Raw genomic sequence first — 18,599 nt, 5'->3', positions numbered from 1 at the left:
AAACCCATGCCGCTTCATGAAACCATAGCAATATTGCTTTGTTTGCCTTCATTTTCCCTGGTGAAATAAATGTTTATACTGCAATCATCTGGCTTAGTTCCTGTGACAATGATTACTGTGTTTGTTTTAGCAGACACCATGGGAGAGGGCTTATAATCTCCTTTGTTATGGGAGTGCTGGAGATGCTCACCAGCTCTGCTGTCTGTTGAGTGAAGGTGTTTCTGTTTTAGTTTGATTGCCTTTACCTCTGTAAGGATAAATCAGGTTTCTTACATTCTTTCCCCTCTACCCCATTACAAATAAGCTGTTATACTTATTACTAACACATACTGATTGGAACGCACCATGCCAGCACTTTTCAACTTAACTTAGGCTGCATAGCTTTTGACGATGATTTATATTTAGGAGCTGCATCGTAATTTGGCACACGGCGCTTTTGGCTGTGATTGCGTCCAGAAAAAGGGTTGTTTTGCCATAACTGGTTTGCTGCACAGACCTGTAGTTGGATTTAGTGAAAAAGTGACTATTTTTGGAGTCTTTGGCAGCTGGTGGATACTTATCACCTTCCTAGCTTGGAGACAGGGAGGGCAGCTCACACAGTATGAGGCAGACCTTTCTCGTCATTGTTTATGTTGCTCTTTACTGTCTGCACAAGTTAAACCTCAAAGATGTCCTCGCATGGCACCAGTTCAGTGGCCTAGAGTAGGTGATTTCCAACTGACCTCTCTGTTTATCCTAAGAAAGTAGACAAGTGCCCAGTGACTTCATTAAAACCTAGCGGGGGGGACTGAGTGTGTCTGAAGCAGAAATGTGTCAGGTTCCTCATCTGTCTTTTCATGCTGTCATGGTTACAAGTGCCATCCCTTCTACTGTACAAACAGTCACCTACTGTCATGGCTCAGACCCAAATGTCATCCATTTTCTCTATCTGACACCTGCCATGATAAAAAGTATCGTACTGTGGATTGATGGAGTCACCGACTTGTAAAGAATCTTGTGTAATGGCAGGTACCACTCGCTGAAGGTCAAAGCCATGTGGTTGTTGTCTGAGTGACCTTGAAGTCTTGAGTGATGCCCTCTGAGTCCACTGAAACCGCCCAGTGAGGTCATGCCATTCCCAGCTGACTCAGTCAGAGCCGAGGTGCCGCCATCACACGTTACATGGCACAGAGCAGGATTGATACCCTGACAAGGTGTTATCAAAGCTGCTGGAGGCCCACATGCTTTCTCACGCCATTCAGCTGCGGTGTTGATTGGACCCTGGCTCCATCAGTGATTTATTACAGCTGTCTGACTCAGGTTCAGTTTGAGAGAGCCTAAGGAGAGAAGAAGGGAAGAAAAGGGAGGGCGGGAGGCATTGGGGTCTGTAGTTACACATTAATACATACATAAAAAGGCCGACACCTCCTCCCTGTCCTCTTCTTCCATCAAAGCATCACACTGATGATATGAAGTGAATGAATGGAAAGACTGATTTCATGAGCAAAGTCGATTTATAAGGTCAAACATGAGGGGATTTTAAAAACAGATTTTGACAAGGGGCCTGACTTTACAGGCTTATAAATCTGTGTGTTAGTTCGGCAGTTCCGTAAGAAGGGCGAGGGGTGGAACAGGGTGGCAGCACTGGAAGAGCACTGGTGGCCTCTATCTGTCCCTCAATTCACTTTTATTTCATTTCATTTGTGATGTAATGTAGAACTACAAATCATTAATTTAAAGAAATAGTTTGACTTTTTATTATTTGCTTTGTGGCGGAGAGTTACATGAAATGATCAACATGTATGACAAGCGAGCTGCCAGTTAGCTTAGCTTGGTTTAGACTGGAAACAGGGGGAAACAGCTGGCCTGGCTTTGTCCAAAGCAAACCAAAACAAAATCCACCCACCAGCACCTCTAAAGCTCACTAATTAACACCTTTATATCAATTCACCATTTACATCGAGAGTTATATGCCGGACTATTTCTTGGCTAGCTATTTTCCTCCTGTTTCCAGTCTTTGTGCTAAGCTAAGCTAATTCGCTGCTAGCTGTAGCCTCATATTTAACAGACAATTATGAGTGTGGTATCAATCTTCTCATCTAACTTTCTGCCAGAAAGCGAATAAGAGTATTTCCCATAATGTCAAACTTTTGCTTAAACACCATCTTCTTTTCTACACACACTGAATAAAAGCATGATTTTCTTATCTAAAAAGTTTAAAAATTAAGAAAATATGATTACTGAATTTATCAAACTGACTCTGGTGACTTCACTGTTACTGTATCAGTTCAAATATTCACCAAGTGACTGGACAAAAAACTGTTAGTGATTAAGTTTTCCATTAAGTTGTATCCATCGGTTCCCTCTCATAATTTAAAGATGAATGAATTTGGGGGGAAGTCAGTGAAGAGGTCAGGGGCAGAAAAGGAAACTGGGTGGCTTGTGTATACAAAGACGTCTACGCTCCAACGTCTCTTTGGAGCCTTTGGAGCCTTTGGAGTCTTTGTGTCTCTTTGGAGACGTTGGAGCTTCCTATATGTGCCGAAAATAATGGATTAATTGTTCAGCAACTTTGAAAATAAACACGCAAACAAGGTTATTTTTACCACTTTCTGATACCCACGCTCTCAGTCGTTTAATCATGTATGCCAATGCTGGTATCAGTCCTTTCTACCACAATAATAATCACTCTTTATTGTAAGTCTTTTTATAACTCGCAGCACACGCCCAGCTTAAACTTTGTGGGCAAAATCTTTCCTCCATCTCTCTCTCTCTCCCTCTTTCCCAACCACCCACACCCATCCATACACCAGCACACATACGAACACAAGCTGTGTGAGCCAACATACTGATCAATCACAGATGGAGGTCTGGCTATTGCTATTCCTCTCTTGCCAAAAGATTTAGAGTCTCTCTTTACAGCTCCTCCCATTTAGCACCCCCTTTCTATCACCATTCCAACCTCGCGACCATCACCTCTCACTACGCGCTGAACAGAGCAGAGCTTAAGCCCAGAGGAAAGTAAAAAAGGTCCTGGTGCTGATTCTGTCTATATGAGTCTTTGTATGGCCGCAGATGAGGGTAAAAAAGATTTAACACTTTTTTCAAATAAAGTTCAGAAAGAATTTCAAAACCTGTGGTTGTATATCACCCTTTGTAAACCTGTGACAAAACTCTAGACTAGACTAAAATTGGGATTGTTGCGACAGTGGATTGTGCATCAAATACTGTCACTACTGTTAGCTACAGTAGCTAGGAAGCTCGTCTCATAATGAGCAAGTGTTGACTTTAGCTTAAATGAACTTAAATGAATTAATAATTTTAATTTGGTTAATCCATTTATCCATTTTCTGCTGGTTGTCTGGGTCCAGGTCGCGTTTATTTAATTATATCATTAGGAGGTTTTGTTATATAGCCTACTGCTAGAAACTACAAAAAAAGGGATATAATAATTAGGGCTGGAATGATTAGTCGATCAACAGAAAATGAATCTGCAACTATTTTGATAATCGATGAATTATTTCAGTAATTTTTCAAACAGAAGTGCCAAAAATTCACTGGTTCCAGATTCTCAAATGTGAGAATTGTCTGCTTTTCTTTATCTTTTCTGATAGTAAATTGAAGATCATTGGGTTTTGGCCTGTTGGTTGAACAAAACAAGTGATTTGAAGATGTCGTGTTAGGCTGTAGAAAATCATGATTGTGGAAAACTGGGATTTTTCACTATTTTCTGATATTTTATAGGCAAAACGAGTCATCCATTAATTGCGAAAATAATCAGCAAATTAATTGATAATGAAAATAATCGTTAGTTGCAGCCTTTATAATAATGATTATAGGCCATATTGTCCCTGCTGTTTTTCATCATACTTTCATTGGCCAGTATGATTGTGAAACAGGTATTAAATTGCATTCTATGTGGTATTACAAAGGTCTTAAAAGTCTTAAATTTCACTTGGTGAACCCTGCAGGAACCGTGTTTTGTGAACTTAAGAAACTGCAAAAACTGTGAAACTGCAAATACATTTTTTTAAAGTAAATTTAAAGTGCAAATTTTTGCCCCGATTTCGACTGTAAAAACAAAATTCGTACTTGTAACTTAAAAGCATGTTCATGTGTAACTTCAGTGTCACACACAGTGTGTGAACTTTGAGTTTCACACATTTGTGCAGAGTTTTTTCACAGGTTTTCAAAGGGTGCTTTACAACCACAGGTTTTGAAATTATCACTGAACATCATCAGCTAAAAATCTTATTTACTCTTATTTGATCCCATATATTTCCACATTCAAACTTCTCTGCAAAGGCTCAAAATGCAGCCCTCAATTTATAAACGCAAACATGTTGTTCCTATGGACAAACAGGCCAGAAACCAGAGAAATGTTACAGTGGCCTTGTATGAAAGCTTTTGGGAATTGAACAAATGAATTCATGGATGGAGAACCTTTCCCGTTGTCATGTCAGTTTAGTTCTAAAAGGAAAGAAAAACACTTCGTGTCATGTTTGTTGTTTTGAACCAAAGTAATTGGTTGTACCACAGTACAGTATTTCTGTGAACATCCACCGCTCACCTTATCAGAAACAACTCTGTAATTTCTGGGTTTCTTAAATTGTCTCCAGTCTTCCTCACACTCTGCATGCCTATCAACATGTCTCGTTGTTTTTGGTGTCTACCTCAGAGACTGAGCTGAGACCACAGCTGCATGTCTTATTACATTTCCCCTGACAGCATGATCTCACTCAAGGCCAGTTTTGTTTTGCTGCATGGATTCAGACTGTTACTCCACATGCTGTATGATGATCAGCCTAAGTCTGACCTCTGACTGTAAAGCCTTGTTATAACAACACTGAGATCATGCACTCCATCAGAGCCACAGGTCGTGTCAGTGTGATGATTTAATATATTGACCTTAAGGTAGTTCAATGGGCAGGTTTTTCTCAAACTCCAGGTCAAGTTTTGAGCTGTGGTTGGTCTTTTTGAGCCTGCTGGACTTAGTAACGTTACACCATACCTTGGTGTGCCTTTCCCAGACATACTGCAATAAAGTGTTTCCTTCCCTTACTAAATTTAAGAGCAGTCAATGTAGCTTTTGAGAAATGTATGTATGGCCTCTCTGTTGTTATGCAGAACAATTTAGTCATTGTCAAAACCTGGCTACATCTCAGCCAGCCTTTGTGTTGACTCATATTTCAACAAACACTTTCACCTACTGTACACTTCCACAAAAACGGAAGATGATGGCAGCTTTTAACTAATGTTTTGCCATTGTGTAAAGTGTGACTGTTGAGTTTCAGTGCTGTTATGGGCCCTGCTGGCAGCTGCACTGTTAAAGATTGATATCTATACCAAATGCAGAAAGTGCAGTCCAAATTACACCCTGGCTCTCTTTGCTCTCAAATTTTTTGGAACGTTTGAGGGAAAAGGAGAAGATCACTTATTTCTTCACTTACACTGTTGTGTCATTTTTTTGCTACTTTTTAAATTTAGCACAACCAAAGGCTGTATTTAGACTTCTTTGCTCCTTTGCTCTTGTGGCTGCTTATTGTTGAACCAGTGCTGGATGGAGTGGGTGTGTGCAGGACTTTTTTATTAGTGATATTTATTCAAGGTCCACTCACTGGCCCTTTCTGTAGCATTCAACTACATCTCATGCTCCGAAGCTAATATCAAGCTCTAAAGATTGTTTTGTCATACTACTGTCAAGGTCAAGCATGAACTTTCATGCTCAATATTTTATATTTTTTCAATTAGAACTCAGATTAGATTTGATTCATTTTACTGTCCACTGTAACTAAGGATTTTTTTTTATATCTAATTTTTAGTTTGTTAACAGTAGTTTACTGTTGAATTGGTTTCATTACTTTACTGTACACAATAATGGTAATTTTAAAAAGTCATTTAAATGTTAATTAAAAGCCTAAATGCTGGTGGTGAATACAAAGCTGCAAGTTAATCAGTTTGAGAGTTTCATTTCAATAAACAATTAATTATTCAAGACAGAAGTACGTGTACTGAAACAATGATGATGGGTGGCGTGTAGCTTTCTCCATCTTTTCTTTATTTGCGCCTTGCTTGAAAACCAGCTGTCAAAAGCTAATATTTAAATTGGCCCAGAGTTGCCCGATGTCTAGGGATTTGCAGAGACATATGCTGTCGGCGTTTCCTGAAGCTAGCTCAACCACAGCGAGGCTTCTAGCTCTGCCAGTCATGGGAGGTCTCAAAGACACCACAGAGGACAGAGAAGCTTGCATTTACACAAATTGCTGGGTTCTGTGTGTCATCTACGACTTATATGCATTTGTGATGCATGAGAGGGTTTATTTTCATCCCTCATCATTTTACCCAACAGGCTCAATGCAGTCATTAAACAGCAAAAGGATGAGGTGTGCTTTGGGTTAGAGGAATATACACATCAGACAGCAGCCATCAGAATACACCATTAAATATCTATTATGTAAAACACTATCACATTACAGGTATGTTAAGATGATGACATGGCAGCTAAGTGTTTGCTCCCACCAAAACAGTTGCATCATGACTTACAGTGCTTTTATCCCCCTGCAGCTGTTTCAACTGAACTGCTATTTAATAATACCCAAGACCTACTCCATGTATCATAACTGCCAGTGGTGGAAATTTGGTATTTCTATTTTACGCTACTTTCTACTTCTAGTCCACTACATTTCAAAGAGAAACATTGTACTTTTTACTTTGCATCTATTTTACAGCTATAATTACTTATATAGTTACTACTAGATTTTTAGATTAAGATATTACAGGTAAAAAAATAAACATATAAAATACAATACATCGACCCCTCACATTTATCTTGTGACCCTTTGGAGGGGACTTGACCCCTGGGTTGGGAACCACTGGAACTACCTAACTGTATATAAAATAGTTAGGTCACAAGCTACAGCAGTAATGATGCATCACAACTAACCAACAATCTAATAATGTTATAATAATACATCTGTCACACGGACCATTTTTTCTGCAGAATGAATACTTTTACATTGATACTTTTAGTACAATGTTCTGATAATACTTCTGTACTTTTACTTAAGTAAGATTTTGAATGTATGACCTTTACTTGTAATGGAATTTTTACATTGTTGGTCTGGTACTTTAGTGTAAGTAAAGGATCTAAATACTTCTTCCGCCACTGATAGCTGCTGGTGAATCTGGAGATTAAAGATTTTTGAGGATATTGAATTTCACTACAGTGACGGTTAAAGTAATCACTGTAGGTGGAGCTCTGGTCGACAGCTGCACAAGTGGGACGTCGTAACAAAAACATCAGAAACACCTTGACCATCTATGATTTATCAGCCTCTCTCTCTTTGACTCTTCTCCTTCATCAGCCTGTCACTCTGCATCACTCTCCCGTCACTAGTTTTCACCCTCTTCTTCCTCTCTTCCGCTCTACATCTTTTCTCCTTACGAGGCTCAAAGTGATTTCCAAGGCAGTGTTTGCTGGCCTTCTGTTGTTAATAAAGATTTTAAGCACCAGCTCCAGTCTTGGCTGGTGGCTGAGGCCTCAGGGCACCGAGCAACGGCGTGTGCGCAAAGCTCGGCCAGATCTCCGAGTGCATTTTAACACTCACCAGTGACTTTCATGTTCCTTCACCTCTCCTCAGATATCAACTTGAAAACACACACTGGATGTACCACAAACAGACAGTTGCTAGAGAGGAAGCATGGCCAAACAGCACTCCTTATATGTATGATGGTCTGTTAGTCCATGTATATTTAAGCTTATGTCTGGTACAAATCATGGTTTTATAATGATGGATTGTTTCCCATGAGCCAGGGTTTACATTTTATGCTTAATGAGGATAATTAGTCTTCCTTCGTTGCACAGGAACAGTATGGATTCAGAGATTGTAGAGAGCAAATATGACACTGTAAAGCAAGGCTTACAATGTGCCAATTACAGTTTGTGTCTCTTCCATCTGCTTTGATTTACACCCAACAAGAAATGTGAGTTATTAAAGCCCACAGGGGAGCAGTATATTCACCCTTGGGGCCAGCTTGTGATGACGGGATGCATTTATGGCACTCTCATGGTTCTTGGACCCATTGTGCTGCCTGCTCCACATGAATATCTATCCATTGCATTCATCTCGAGGGTCACAATACATGATGACTAAAGAGCTGCATGTGCGAAACAGACAGAATGAGAGCAACGATTTGGTTACACAATGAAGTCAACGTATTGTGCTATGCTTTGTAATATGAATCACTGAGCCTATGGGCCAGGAAACAGACAGCCTGACTGTCAGTTTCACTCTCACTCTCACTTTTTCCAGAAGGAAATAGTGCAGACACAGTCCAATCTAACCATACACTTATTCAGTCTGAGAGTCAAGGCTTGGGGAATGAGAAGAGGTGTGCAGTCTCTCAGTATACATCCAACCAGCCAATGAAAGTGTTGTTTTCTTCAGATGACAGATTGAGGAGGGTAGTGGTTTGACCTGAAACCAGGGCCAAGCCCCAATTACTGCATTCTTGCACTGTAGCCATTAGCTCACTGTATCCGGGGACTCAAAATCTCATATTAAGGAATGACACGGAAAAAGTGAGTTATAATCAAATAAGATTCTTGAAGACAGTAGGAATTTTTGCTCAGTGTAATAATCACATTTGCTGAGTGTCGATCTGCATCTTGTCTGTCCTTTAGTTGAAGTCTTTTATTGGCATTTAAGCACCAATGAAGCATTTTTATTTTGCATCAGAAGCAATTTTTCAAGTATTTTTAGCCTTAATATATTTAATATATCAAGATCTGATGCTTCTGTTGAGCATATGGATGGAAAGAAAGTGAATGAGCATTAAGGAAAGAATGCTGATAATTTGTGTCTAAAATATTCCACGTCTTCATGATCAAAGCACATTTTCCGAACAAGGTAACTCTGAGTTTTGGGACAACAAAGCTTGTAATTAAATGAGCCAGTACAATCCAAAAGCAAATGTTTTCCTATATCACATACTTTTCCTTCACAATTAAAATCTCAATTTTATTTGAATTTTCTTTTTCAGACTAAAGAACAGCAAGAGCAAGTACTAAATCAGAGCAATAAAGTTTTCCTCTACTGTGCCTTCTTGGACTACAGGTGGGTCTGTGTTCATGATTATTAATCTATTTCTATTCTATTAATACTTCTTCTCCTATGTGACGTGATAGTAAGCAGCTGTAACAAAGAGTTTCCCCTCGGGGATCAATAAAGTATTTCTGATTCTGATTCTGATTTAGATGCAGCATGTCTCCATTATTCATTCAGATGTAGAGCCAAAGAGATTGTATCTTTCTTGATTGTTGACTCTTTGCATATTCTTTGCTCAAGTCTTTAAGGCTTTACATCATAAGAAATGACCAATGATTTGGAAAAGGTATATTTCCCTTTTTCTCATTCAAATCAAAAACATGCAGTGTCAGATGTGTTGATGTTTCAGTTTGGTGCAGCTTGAGTAACAGCCCTCTGTGAAAAAATATGGTGATCTGATGAATGGAGCCAAAACGCTATTTAGAAAGCATAAGTCATTTTAAAAGGGAGTATGTTTTAGTTGGCTTCAAAGGCTTCCTCTCCTTACTCCCCTGAAGCTCAAGAAAAATGTTAATTATTGGATTGCCCTGTCAGATTGCCCTGATAAACTCAGCAAAGAAATGTCTCTGTGTGCCTCCCACAATGGATCATGTTGAGTGATCCCTGCCAGGAGTGCTCCTATAAAAACATACTTTTTCTGTATATGTGTCCTTCATGTTAGCATCTTTATATTAATACATGTCTTGAGTAAATTTTCTCTGTGAATAATACCTAATTGTCATCCTTTTCAGTTCAAATGAGGGAATATGGTCCAACGAAGGTTGTGTACGCTCAGATGGAAACGTGACATATTCTGTGTGTTTGTGCAACCACCTTACCAACTTTGCCATACTTATGCAAGTGGTGCCCTTAAAGGTATGGCATTTTGGCTACTCTTTAAAGCTGCTCTAATTTATTTCTTTCATATAACAATGCATTGCAGCAGGCAGCTGTTATTAGTGAAAAATCTCTGATAAACCGACTGCAGGCTACCTGCCCAGCACAAAACTGCAGACAGGCAAAGTTAGCAAGTAGCTGGTGAACACAGTGGAGCATTTAGCAGCTACAGAGCCAGATATTTCCTCAGGAGTTGGTGGAGACTAAAACAAAGCTAAAAGGAGAGTGAATATTGGGCCTATTTTTGCCGCCAGATGAATGCTTACTTTGCTCCATATCTGCCAGATGTGTAATAGGCAACTGTTTTCAAACACTTAGCTATCACAGTATGTCAACATTGTGCTTTCAGCTTGTTGTGCTGCCCCCAAGTGGCCAAAAAATAAATAATCGTAGGTTTAACATTGACCTCTTTCACAGAAGACATTTTGTTATGTCACCATACGCAGGGAATGGGTGCCATCTTTGAATCCGGTATCCAGATCTTATAATACATCCGTGGGCCTGATATGTCTTCATAGCTTTGCATGCTAGCTCACTGTCAAACTGCCATGGCTTACACTGGAATAGAACAGAGCCATCATTAATGTTAGCAGTAACACCTGTGCTTTTCCTGCCATGAGAAGTCAAAATGTCTGCTCTGAAAAAGGCCTATTGATGATTTTCTTCACAGTGCTTTTCAAGTAATCTGTTGTAGGGAAACTTCAGAAACAGTAAACCTCCCACTACTTTTTACACAAGCTGTATTGAAAAGTGTGCCCGTCCGTCTGTGTCTTTGTCACAAAATAAGTAGATTTGTAGGAACATAGTTGGGCAGGAAGCAGTGGTTTACCACACAGTAACCCATCAACCAGGAGCCCCCACTTTGGACAGTTTATCGTTCCTCCCTGTAGTTCAATTGTAAGCAGACCTACACAGTCACAATGTCGGTTTCACTGGTGGTTTTATACAGAAGTACTTTGGACAACCACGATTAAGTGTGGTTCTTTTGGGTCGCTGCACAGGTCAGTGGTCCATTCCTCAAGGACCACAGTCTCTCAAGAGACCAAAAACTGTCCCTTTGAACCACCCTCCAAAGATTGTCCCTTTTAAAACATCTGGGATAACATTAATTATCTTCTCTGAACACTGTCCTGCACAGTATTTTACATTTACATTATCCACATGTGGAGCATTTTTGTGTATGTTGTCACCAACGTCTAACTCTTTGTTATCCAAGAATACATGCCATGGGAGTATGGTCAGCATCCACGATGGCTCCTTTAAATAGAAAAGAGGACTTCTTATTGCAGCTAAGTGGGCCAGTGCTGTATTTAAGCAGCAGAAGTCTATTTGATGCTATGCTTTCCCTTAGTCAGTCTCTAATTAGTGGGCTGCCTCATCCCTCAGCTGTGAGGGAACATCCCATGTATCCCTTTTCTGGTAGGCTGAAACTCCTCTGCCTTTGTAATGACAAGGCACATGTGAAGAAAGTTAATGGAGAATCAAACCCAAACCCTCAAAATAGCCTCAACTCCAAAACAACATCAATGCACTAGGCTGTATGCCATGGATATGTGCATATGGAGAAACACAATTATCGCTGTCACTCTTTTGCTTCTTGGACAATGTACATTTAATTTATCCCAAAATAATAAAAACAGGTGTTTGACTGTACTTTTACAGTGACTCCATACAAGAGAAAAACAACTTTACACCAAGAATGGTTAAAACATATTAAAAAAATATATACACATAAGATGTGAATCTCTCATCTAAACATTTTGATTCCAACGTCTGTGTTTTATCATTTACACAGGAGGATTTAAACCATTTTGCTAAAGCTTTATGACAGTGTGCCCAGTCTTGGAGAGTAGCCTGCCTGAGAAACACTAATGAGAGTCAGTACTGTGTTCATCATTATAAACTCAACAGGGCCCCTTTGAATTTCCTGGCTAATGATACAGGCTGAATGAAACAACAACTAAACTAGCTTTGCATGTGCATTGGTGGCACAATGTACCTATCCATCGTGTAGGCAAAATATTAGTGTTTTTCCATGTTGTCTTGTCCATCGCTTATGGTGATGTGTCTCTATACACAGCTCACTACTGGCCACAGGGTGGCACTGTCCGCCATTGGTTATGTTGGCTGCTCAATTTCCATCTTCTGTCTTGCCATCACTCTGGTCACTTTTGCAGTTCTGTCGTGAGTATCATCAGTTAATCACATCAACAACCTTTCATAGAATTTTTAAGAATATGTCACACTCAATATGTCATAAACTGCTTTTACTGTATTTAATATACATGTATACTGTATATTTTATTTCATAAATCTACCTATGTGGCCATAAACATGTACTGTACATCTATATTCAAAACATACACATTTTGTGTTTTATACACTAAGTGTTCTTATTACCAAAGTACTATAGCAAGTTAATGTGATGTTGTCCTTGTGCTGCTCTGCAGGTCAGTGAGTACCATCCGTAACCAACGCTACCACATCCACGCCAACCTGTCCTTCGCCATCCTGGTGGCTGAGATCTTACTGCTCATCAGCGCTCGCTTCGACCCGGGCACGGTAGGCACACAGTACAGATTATGTTGTTGATGATGATTATAATGGTTGTAACAATGATTACAATGATGAAGAAAAGTAAATAAAGAAAAAATGTGATGATGATGATGATGATAAGTATGATAAAATGAAGGAAGATTATTAAGATGATGAGGATGATGATGAAAAAGGTTTGTGCAACATTAAGATGATGTATGAAGTGAACTACAGTGTAAAAATGTCAAATGTGGTGAAGTGAAATCACCACTAAATGATTAAAAGAAAGAAATAAAGATAATAAATGTAAAAGAAAAAAATACAAACCACTGGTGCAAGAGAAAAATAGAACAGAGGAAAAGAAAAAAAGGACAATGGCGATTAACAAAGCGCTTTTTAGTAATAAAGCATACATAGATAATCATGAAAAATAGATTGTTTTGATGGTAAAAGCCTGATTTTATCCCTTGCCCCAGCTGCCTTGTAAGGTAATAGCTGTCCTGCTTCACTTCTTCTTTCTGAGCGCCTTCGCCTGGATGCTGGTGGAGGGCCTCCACCTCTACAGCATGGTGGTCAAGGTGTTCGGCTCTGAGGACAGCAAACACTTCTACTACTATGGCATTGGCTGGGGTAAATTATTACACTTAGATGGAATGATATATCTGGCATATTTGCTTCAGAATATAACAAACATACTTACAATCAACTGTTACAAACAACTGTCTTATTCCTTGTGGGATTTTTTTCTTATGTCATTTTCTCATTTGTCTGTTCAAGAATACACTATGTCATCTTATTTTATTGTCCCTGATTTCACCCCATGTCTTGCCTCTACCTCATGCCAGGGCATTACTGTAAATATGATTTGGTCATTTTTTAAGTGACCTTACTGGTCAAATAGTGTTTATGAAAAGTAAATAACTATGACCTGTTAAATACATCTGCTTTGAGTTACATTTCAGTATAGAAATTGCCTCTCCTGATCTTGGTGAACCGGAGTTTGATGGACAGATAAAAAGACTGGGACATACGTCTTTGACTGCTGAGGAATGCATAGTCTCTCCTTCACATGCTGAACCCATTAGTGGAAAAACGATCCCTTTTTTATTACTTCCTTTCTTCTGGCCAGAGTAATTTTTCATTTTGTGTGGCCAACTGCAAATTATGTGCTGGAGACTTGTCTGACAGTTAGAAGTATAGCTGTTATACATAAAAAGTAAACACTCATTTTATAATGAATTGCTGTTGCTATTAGTTGTGCTATGGGCTGTTGACTACTTTATCTTTCATTTCCTCCTTCAAATTAACAGTTTCCTTGTAGTATAGCGTGCTAGAAACTTTTGGGCTTGGCAAGCCAAAATATCAAGGCACCAAAATAAAATTAGTTACTTTCAGGGAAATGAGCAATTAGCAGCACAGCAAATAAATACAACCACCCACTGTGTGTATGCAAAGACAGGTGCTACAATGGATGGAGTAACAAGTGTCAAAAAGTACAAAATAATAATGTTTAACAGGGCCACAAGACCATTTGTTAAAATTAACTGAGGAATACTTTTAGGTGACCCTGTGGCAGCTAAAATAAATAAAATGAATTTGTTGTAATCACTATTTGGCCTTGATCTGTCATAACTTGTATGTCTCTGGCCTTGGTCAAAGCGTTTTAGGTCTACTAGGTTGTTTTGAGATGTTTCCTAAATCCTCCCGTTGATCTAAGAATATGAGAATGAGAGTTGGTAACTTGTGTTGATGCTGTCATTAACAAGGCTGGGTTACTAACCCTGTGATTTGGGCAACTGCCTCAGGTCCACGGGCCTCAGGTTTAGTGTATGTCAAGTTTTGTTTGTGATTAAAGGTATCCTGTGGAGTTTTTGACCACTAGTGGCACTACAGAGCAATGTTTTTTAGAGTGGGTCCCCATTTTGTTTTAGTGAATGTGTAACGTGCATTTGTTTCTTTCTTTATCATCAGGTTCTCCATTGGTAATATGTGTGGTGTCCATGACATCAGCTCTGGACAGTTATGGCGAAGTTGACAAGTAAGTATGACATAGGAATTATATGGAATTCATTTTACTCCGTCAAAGCTTGGTGGAATTGCATAAGAATGACATCAACTGTGAAAAAAAAATGGAACCATCAACTGTGTTTGTTTAATATTATTCAAAATCTTTAAGGTTAACAGTAACTACATATGTCATTCTATATTTACATTAGAGCATTAAAGCATTTTATTTGGACAGGAACACAGTGTGAATTTTTTTTTCTTTTTTACTCTCTCATGTCCTTGCTTTCTCAGCTGTTGGCTGTCACTGAAGAATGGAGCCATCTGGGCATTTGTGGCACCAGCTCTGTTTGTCATTGTGGTGAGGAACAATTGCAACAATTAGCATTTGTCATTTTTTACAGTTCCCAATTTGTTGAGAAGGAAAGAAACAAAATCATATCTCCTGTGCTACTGTATGAAATGTATATCCCCTTCTCTCTGATTTCCAGGTGAACATTGGCATTCTGATATCGGTGACCAGGATCATATCTCGAATCAGTGGAGAGAGTTACAAGGTTCATGGAGATGCCAATGCAGTCAAGTGAGTTTATTTGTTTTCATGATCAGACCAATGCTCTTTAAATTATTAAATAGTCTTCTCTTATTAAAAGCTAATAACATAAACATGGCTGTCCCTTACTTTGTTTCAAGGCTGACTGCAAAGGCAGTGGCTGTGCTCCTGCCTATACTCGGCATTTCCTGGATCTTTGGCGTTCTTGCTGTCAACACACACTCTCTGCCATTCCTATATATATTTGCTGTATTCAACTCATTACAGGTAAGTTCTTCACTACAGGATTTTTTTCCTTTCCAAAATGTTTGCAGCCATTTGTGAATATTCTACTTAAGTTTACATTTTTTTTCCCTGTACTTTAGGGGTTCTTTGTCTTCTTGTTTCACTGTCTCCTCAACTCTGAGGTATGGTGCTAAATATGTTAAATATGTGTTTTAATGTTTTGATTTGTCACTTCCTGTGGGAGAAAACTGTCCACACACTAAACAACCAGAATTTAATTTGGCCATAGGGTTTCATATAGTGGTGATATTTATTCTAGTCAGCAAGTAGGGGACGATGTTCTCTGTTGCAACCCAAACTTCTAATTTAGGGTGATAAGATGTATTTTGCCTGACATTTGTCACCATTGTCTGTTATGGCTTGACTTCTTTCTGTAGGTCAGAGCTGCTTTCAAACACAAAACCAAGGTGTGGTCTCTTACCAGCAGCTCCATCCGAAACATCAATGTGAAGCCATTCAACTCTGACATTGTGAGTGCTGGCGTTAAAGACTTGCTCGAACAAAAATGAGCTGTTCAGCTTTTAACTGCCTGAGTCTTAACATTCTCCTTCTCATCCTCCAGATGAATGGGAACAAGGAGGGCGTGACTCCCACCAAGATGAACACATGGGACAAAAGCACCAACTCAGCCAATCGTATCGACCTCTCTGCCGTGTAGAACCATAGGTCATCGCTTCTGTCTGCAGCAGGAGAGCAATCTGAAGCTCACTAGTGTAGAATGACAAACACTGGCCAGAGTATTCTTCCACTATGTTATGTAATGAATTGGACACTCATCCACTCAAGTGAAAGTGATATGAAAGGAGGTGTGGTGTAGCTGAATAATAGCTTCACCTTTAAAGACAAACAGACTCTAAGGACTGTGCCTTATTATTGTCTCATAAAAACATACTGTGTACCCCCCAAAAACAAGAGCAGGGATTTCTGAGGAGGTCAGTGAAGTGACAGAGAGTCTTAAGATCCATGAGTGTAGTTCAGGGTCTGGCAATGATGCCCTGTGTAGTGGAGCATCTCGATTTGTCTGTTGCATGGTCCATCTGTATATTGCAGTTGATTTACTAATTGGCAAGAGTCTATTTAACAGAATAGTTCAACATTTTGGGAAATGTGCTTATTTGCTTTTTTGCTGAGAGGTAGATGAAAAGATTGACACCACTTTCACATACCGCTAACAGCTGGTTAGCATAGCTTAGCACAAAAACTGCATACAGGGGGGAAACAGACAACATTCTGGCTCTGTCCAAAGGTGACAAAATATAACTACCAGCACCACTAAAGCTCATTAATCAACACGTTATATATAATTTATTTAATCTGCACAAAAACTGAAATGTAAAGACGACACATTGTGGTTTTATGGTTACATACAACTAGCTAGCCAAGCTAGCTCTTTCCAGAATTTGTGCTAAGCTAAGCTAAACTAATCTGCTGCTGGTAGTAGCTTTATATTTAGTGTACAGACATGACAGTGATAGCGACCTTCTCATCTAACGTTCAGCAAGAAAGTAAATAAGCTTATTTCCCAAAATGTCAAAATATTCCTTTAATCAATCACAGTGATGTCTTTTGACATATAATTTGTCTCACACTATGAGATAGTTCAACAACTTTAATTTAATGTAACATATTCAAATTTGAGATGATAAGTATTTTCAGGGTATGGTTGGGTAAAAATGCATAAACTTGGATAGAAAAAGACCAAGGAAAGCAGTAAATGTTCCTTAAATATAGTGTTAGATGTATGCCTTAAAAAAATGACATGATGGTTTCACCAACTGTTAACAGTATTCATGATCACAAAGCACAATTTGCTTATTTTACCTGAATGAACTCCAAGATTCACCTGATTCATACAGCTTTAATCCAATTTTACGGACAGCACAACACAACAACTGTATAATAACAATGAATGAACTAGCAGTGAATTAGACCCTATGCAATTCTGATGTAATGTATTTATTTATTTTGTGAGTTCTGTATCATGTCTTCTGCAGAGTGTCACAGCTCAACAATCAGTATGGTCTCATGTTAAATTCTGTGTCTATTTGTGTGTTTTCCCTCTTGAAATGAACTGGTATATTTGCAGTACCTCACATCTTAGTAAGCTGCAGTATGTTGTGCTTTTTGAGGAATAGTGAATACTGGTTGTGTTTTGGACACAATTCTGTGAAGTTTTATGGTGTCTTTAGCTATTTCTGTTGCTAATTTCTTTTACATTTTCATAATTTTTTGAACAGTGAAATATGTTCTACAGCAGAGGGACTTGATAAGGTTGTTGCTTTTTCCCTTAACATACTGTGAGAATGGAGGGAGATGACATATTTTTAAATGTCATTGATCTTACACTGTACCAACATTAAGTTTCCTAAAACAGGATTTACTGTAAGTCACTCTGCGCTCACTTTTCAAGTCAGATTTAAAGTTAAATATTTCAATATTCCTTTTCTTTTAATGCCTTAAATGATTGTTGTCTTATGGTACTATGGTTTGTGCTTCCAATTATCTTCATTATAAAATGTTTATGACAAGTGAGTGTCATCTTTATTACATGGTTTTCACCATCATGTTCATATTCGTATTGGTTGTAGGTCAGTACGACTTATGCTCTTTGGTGGATACCTTTGTGTGTACCTGTAAATTACATTATTATCAATCCATTTTTGGTAAGGAATACCAATACCTGAAAGTTACTGTCAAAGTGACCAATATGGCATTATGCGAATAACTAGGAGCAAAAAAAGTTGACCACCAATGAATTCTTAAAAGTGTTAAAGGATAGGTTCACAGTTTTTCAAGTCTGTCGTGAAACAATAGTCAGGTGTCCATCTGAACATTGAAACAAGTTTTGCTTGCTGTAATCAGTCTTCCTGTTCATGCTGGCCATTAAAAAATCCCTTCCTAATGTGCTTCCAATGGAAGTGATGGGGGACAACATTTAGATGTAAAACTGCATTCCAAAGTAGATAACAAGATAATATGAAGCTTCGGCAGGCCAAAATAGACAAATTAAGTGGGTATCTACCAAAATGAAAGTGTTTTTAGCACAAAATTAGTTAGTTAGTTAGTCTGTTAGTGTTACTGTATCTCCACAAAAGCTGTGCAAGAAAACACCGTCCTGAGAAACACAAAAGAAATGTAAAAAGACTGCAACCTCTTAAGAGACCCACTTGATTTGATTAACTCAGATCTAGCCGAGCCTCATATTAGCTTCAGATAAACACTGGAATACATTTTTACACATAACAAGGACTGTGGATTTT

The 18,599-nt window shown here is 38.7% G+C and overlaps 1 protein-coding gene across 3 annotated transcripts in view; it reads left to right on the top strand.

The window, feature by feature from the left end:
* adgrd1 (adhesion G protein-coupled receptor D1) overlaps positions 1-17,867 on the top strand; it is a 30,438-nt gene extending 12,571 nt beyond the window's left edge. For all 3 annotated transcript variants that reach the window (XM_044197073.1, XM_044197072.1, XM_044197074.1), the window contains 12 exons: positions 9,022-9,095; positions 9,818-9,941; positions 12,043-12,146; positions 12,413-12,524; positions 12,974-13,127; positions 14,469-14,535; positions 14,796-14,862; positions 14,993-15,084; positions 15,195-15,321; positions 15,420-15,461; positions 15,717-15,809; positions 15,902-17,867. In XM_044197073.1, the coding sequence (XP_044053008.1) occupies positions 9,022-9,095; positions 9,818-9,941; positions 12,043-12,146; positions 12,413-12,524; positions 12,974-13,127; positions 14,469-14,535; positions 14,796-14,862; positions 14,993-15,084; positions 15,195-15,321; positions 15,420-15,461; positions 15,717-15,809; positions 15,902-15,997 (1,152 nt within the window). In that variant the 3' untranslated portion in view covers positions 15,998-17,867. The remainder of the gene's footprint in view (positions 1-9,021; positions 9,096-9,817; positions 9,942-12,042; positions 12,147-12,412; positions 12,525-12,973; positions 13,128-14,468; positions 14,536-14,795; positions 14,863-14,992; positions 15,085-15,194; positions 15,322-15,419; positions 15,462-15,716; positions 15,810-15,901) is intronic.
* The last annotated feature ends 732 nt before the right edge of the window (positions 17,868-18,599 follow it).

This window comes from Siniperca chuatsi, linkage group LG5 (assembly GCF_020085105.1).
Source record: "Siniperca chuatsi isolate FFG_IHB_CAS linkage group LG5, ASM2008510v1, whole genome shotgun sequence".
Classification (NCBI taxonomy): Eukaryota; Metazoa; Chordata; class Actinopteri; order Centrarchiformes; family Sinipercidae; genus Siniperca; species Siniperca chuatsi.
Note: the sequence above shows the minus strand (reverse complement) of the source record. Positions and strands in the feature narration are given on the sequence as shown.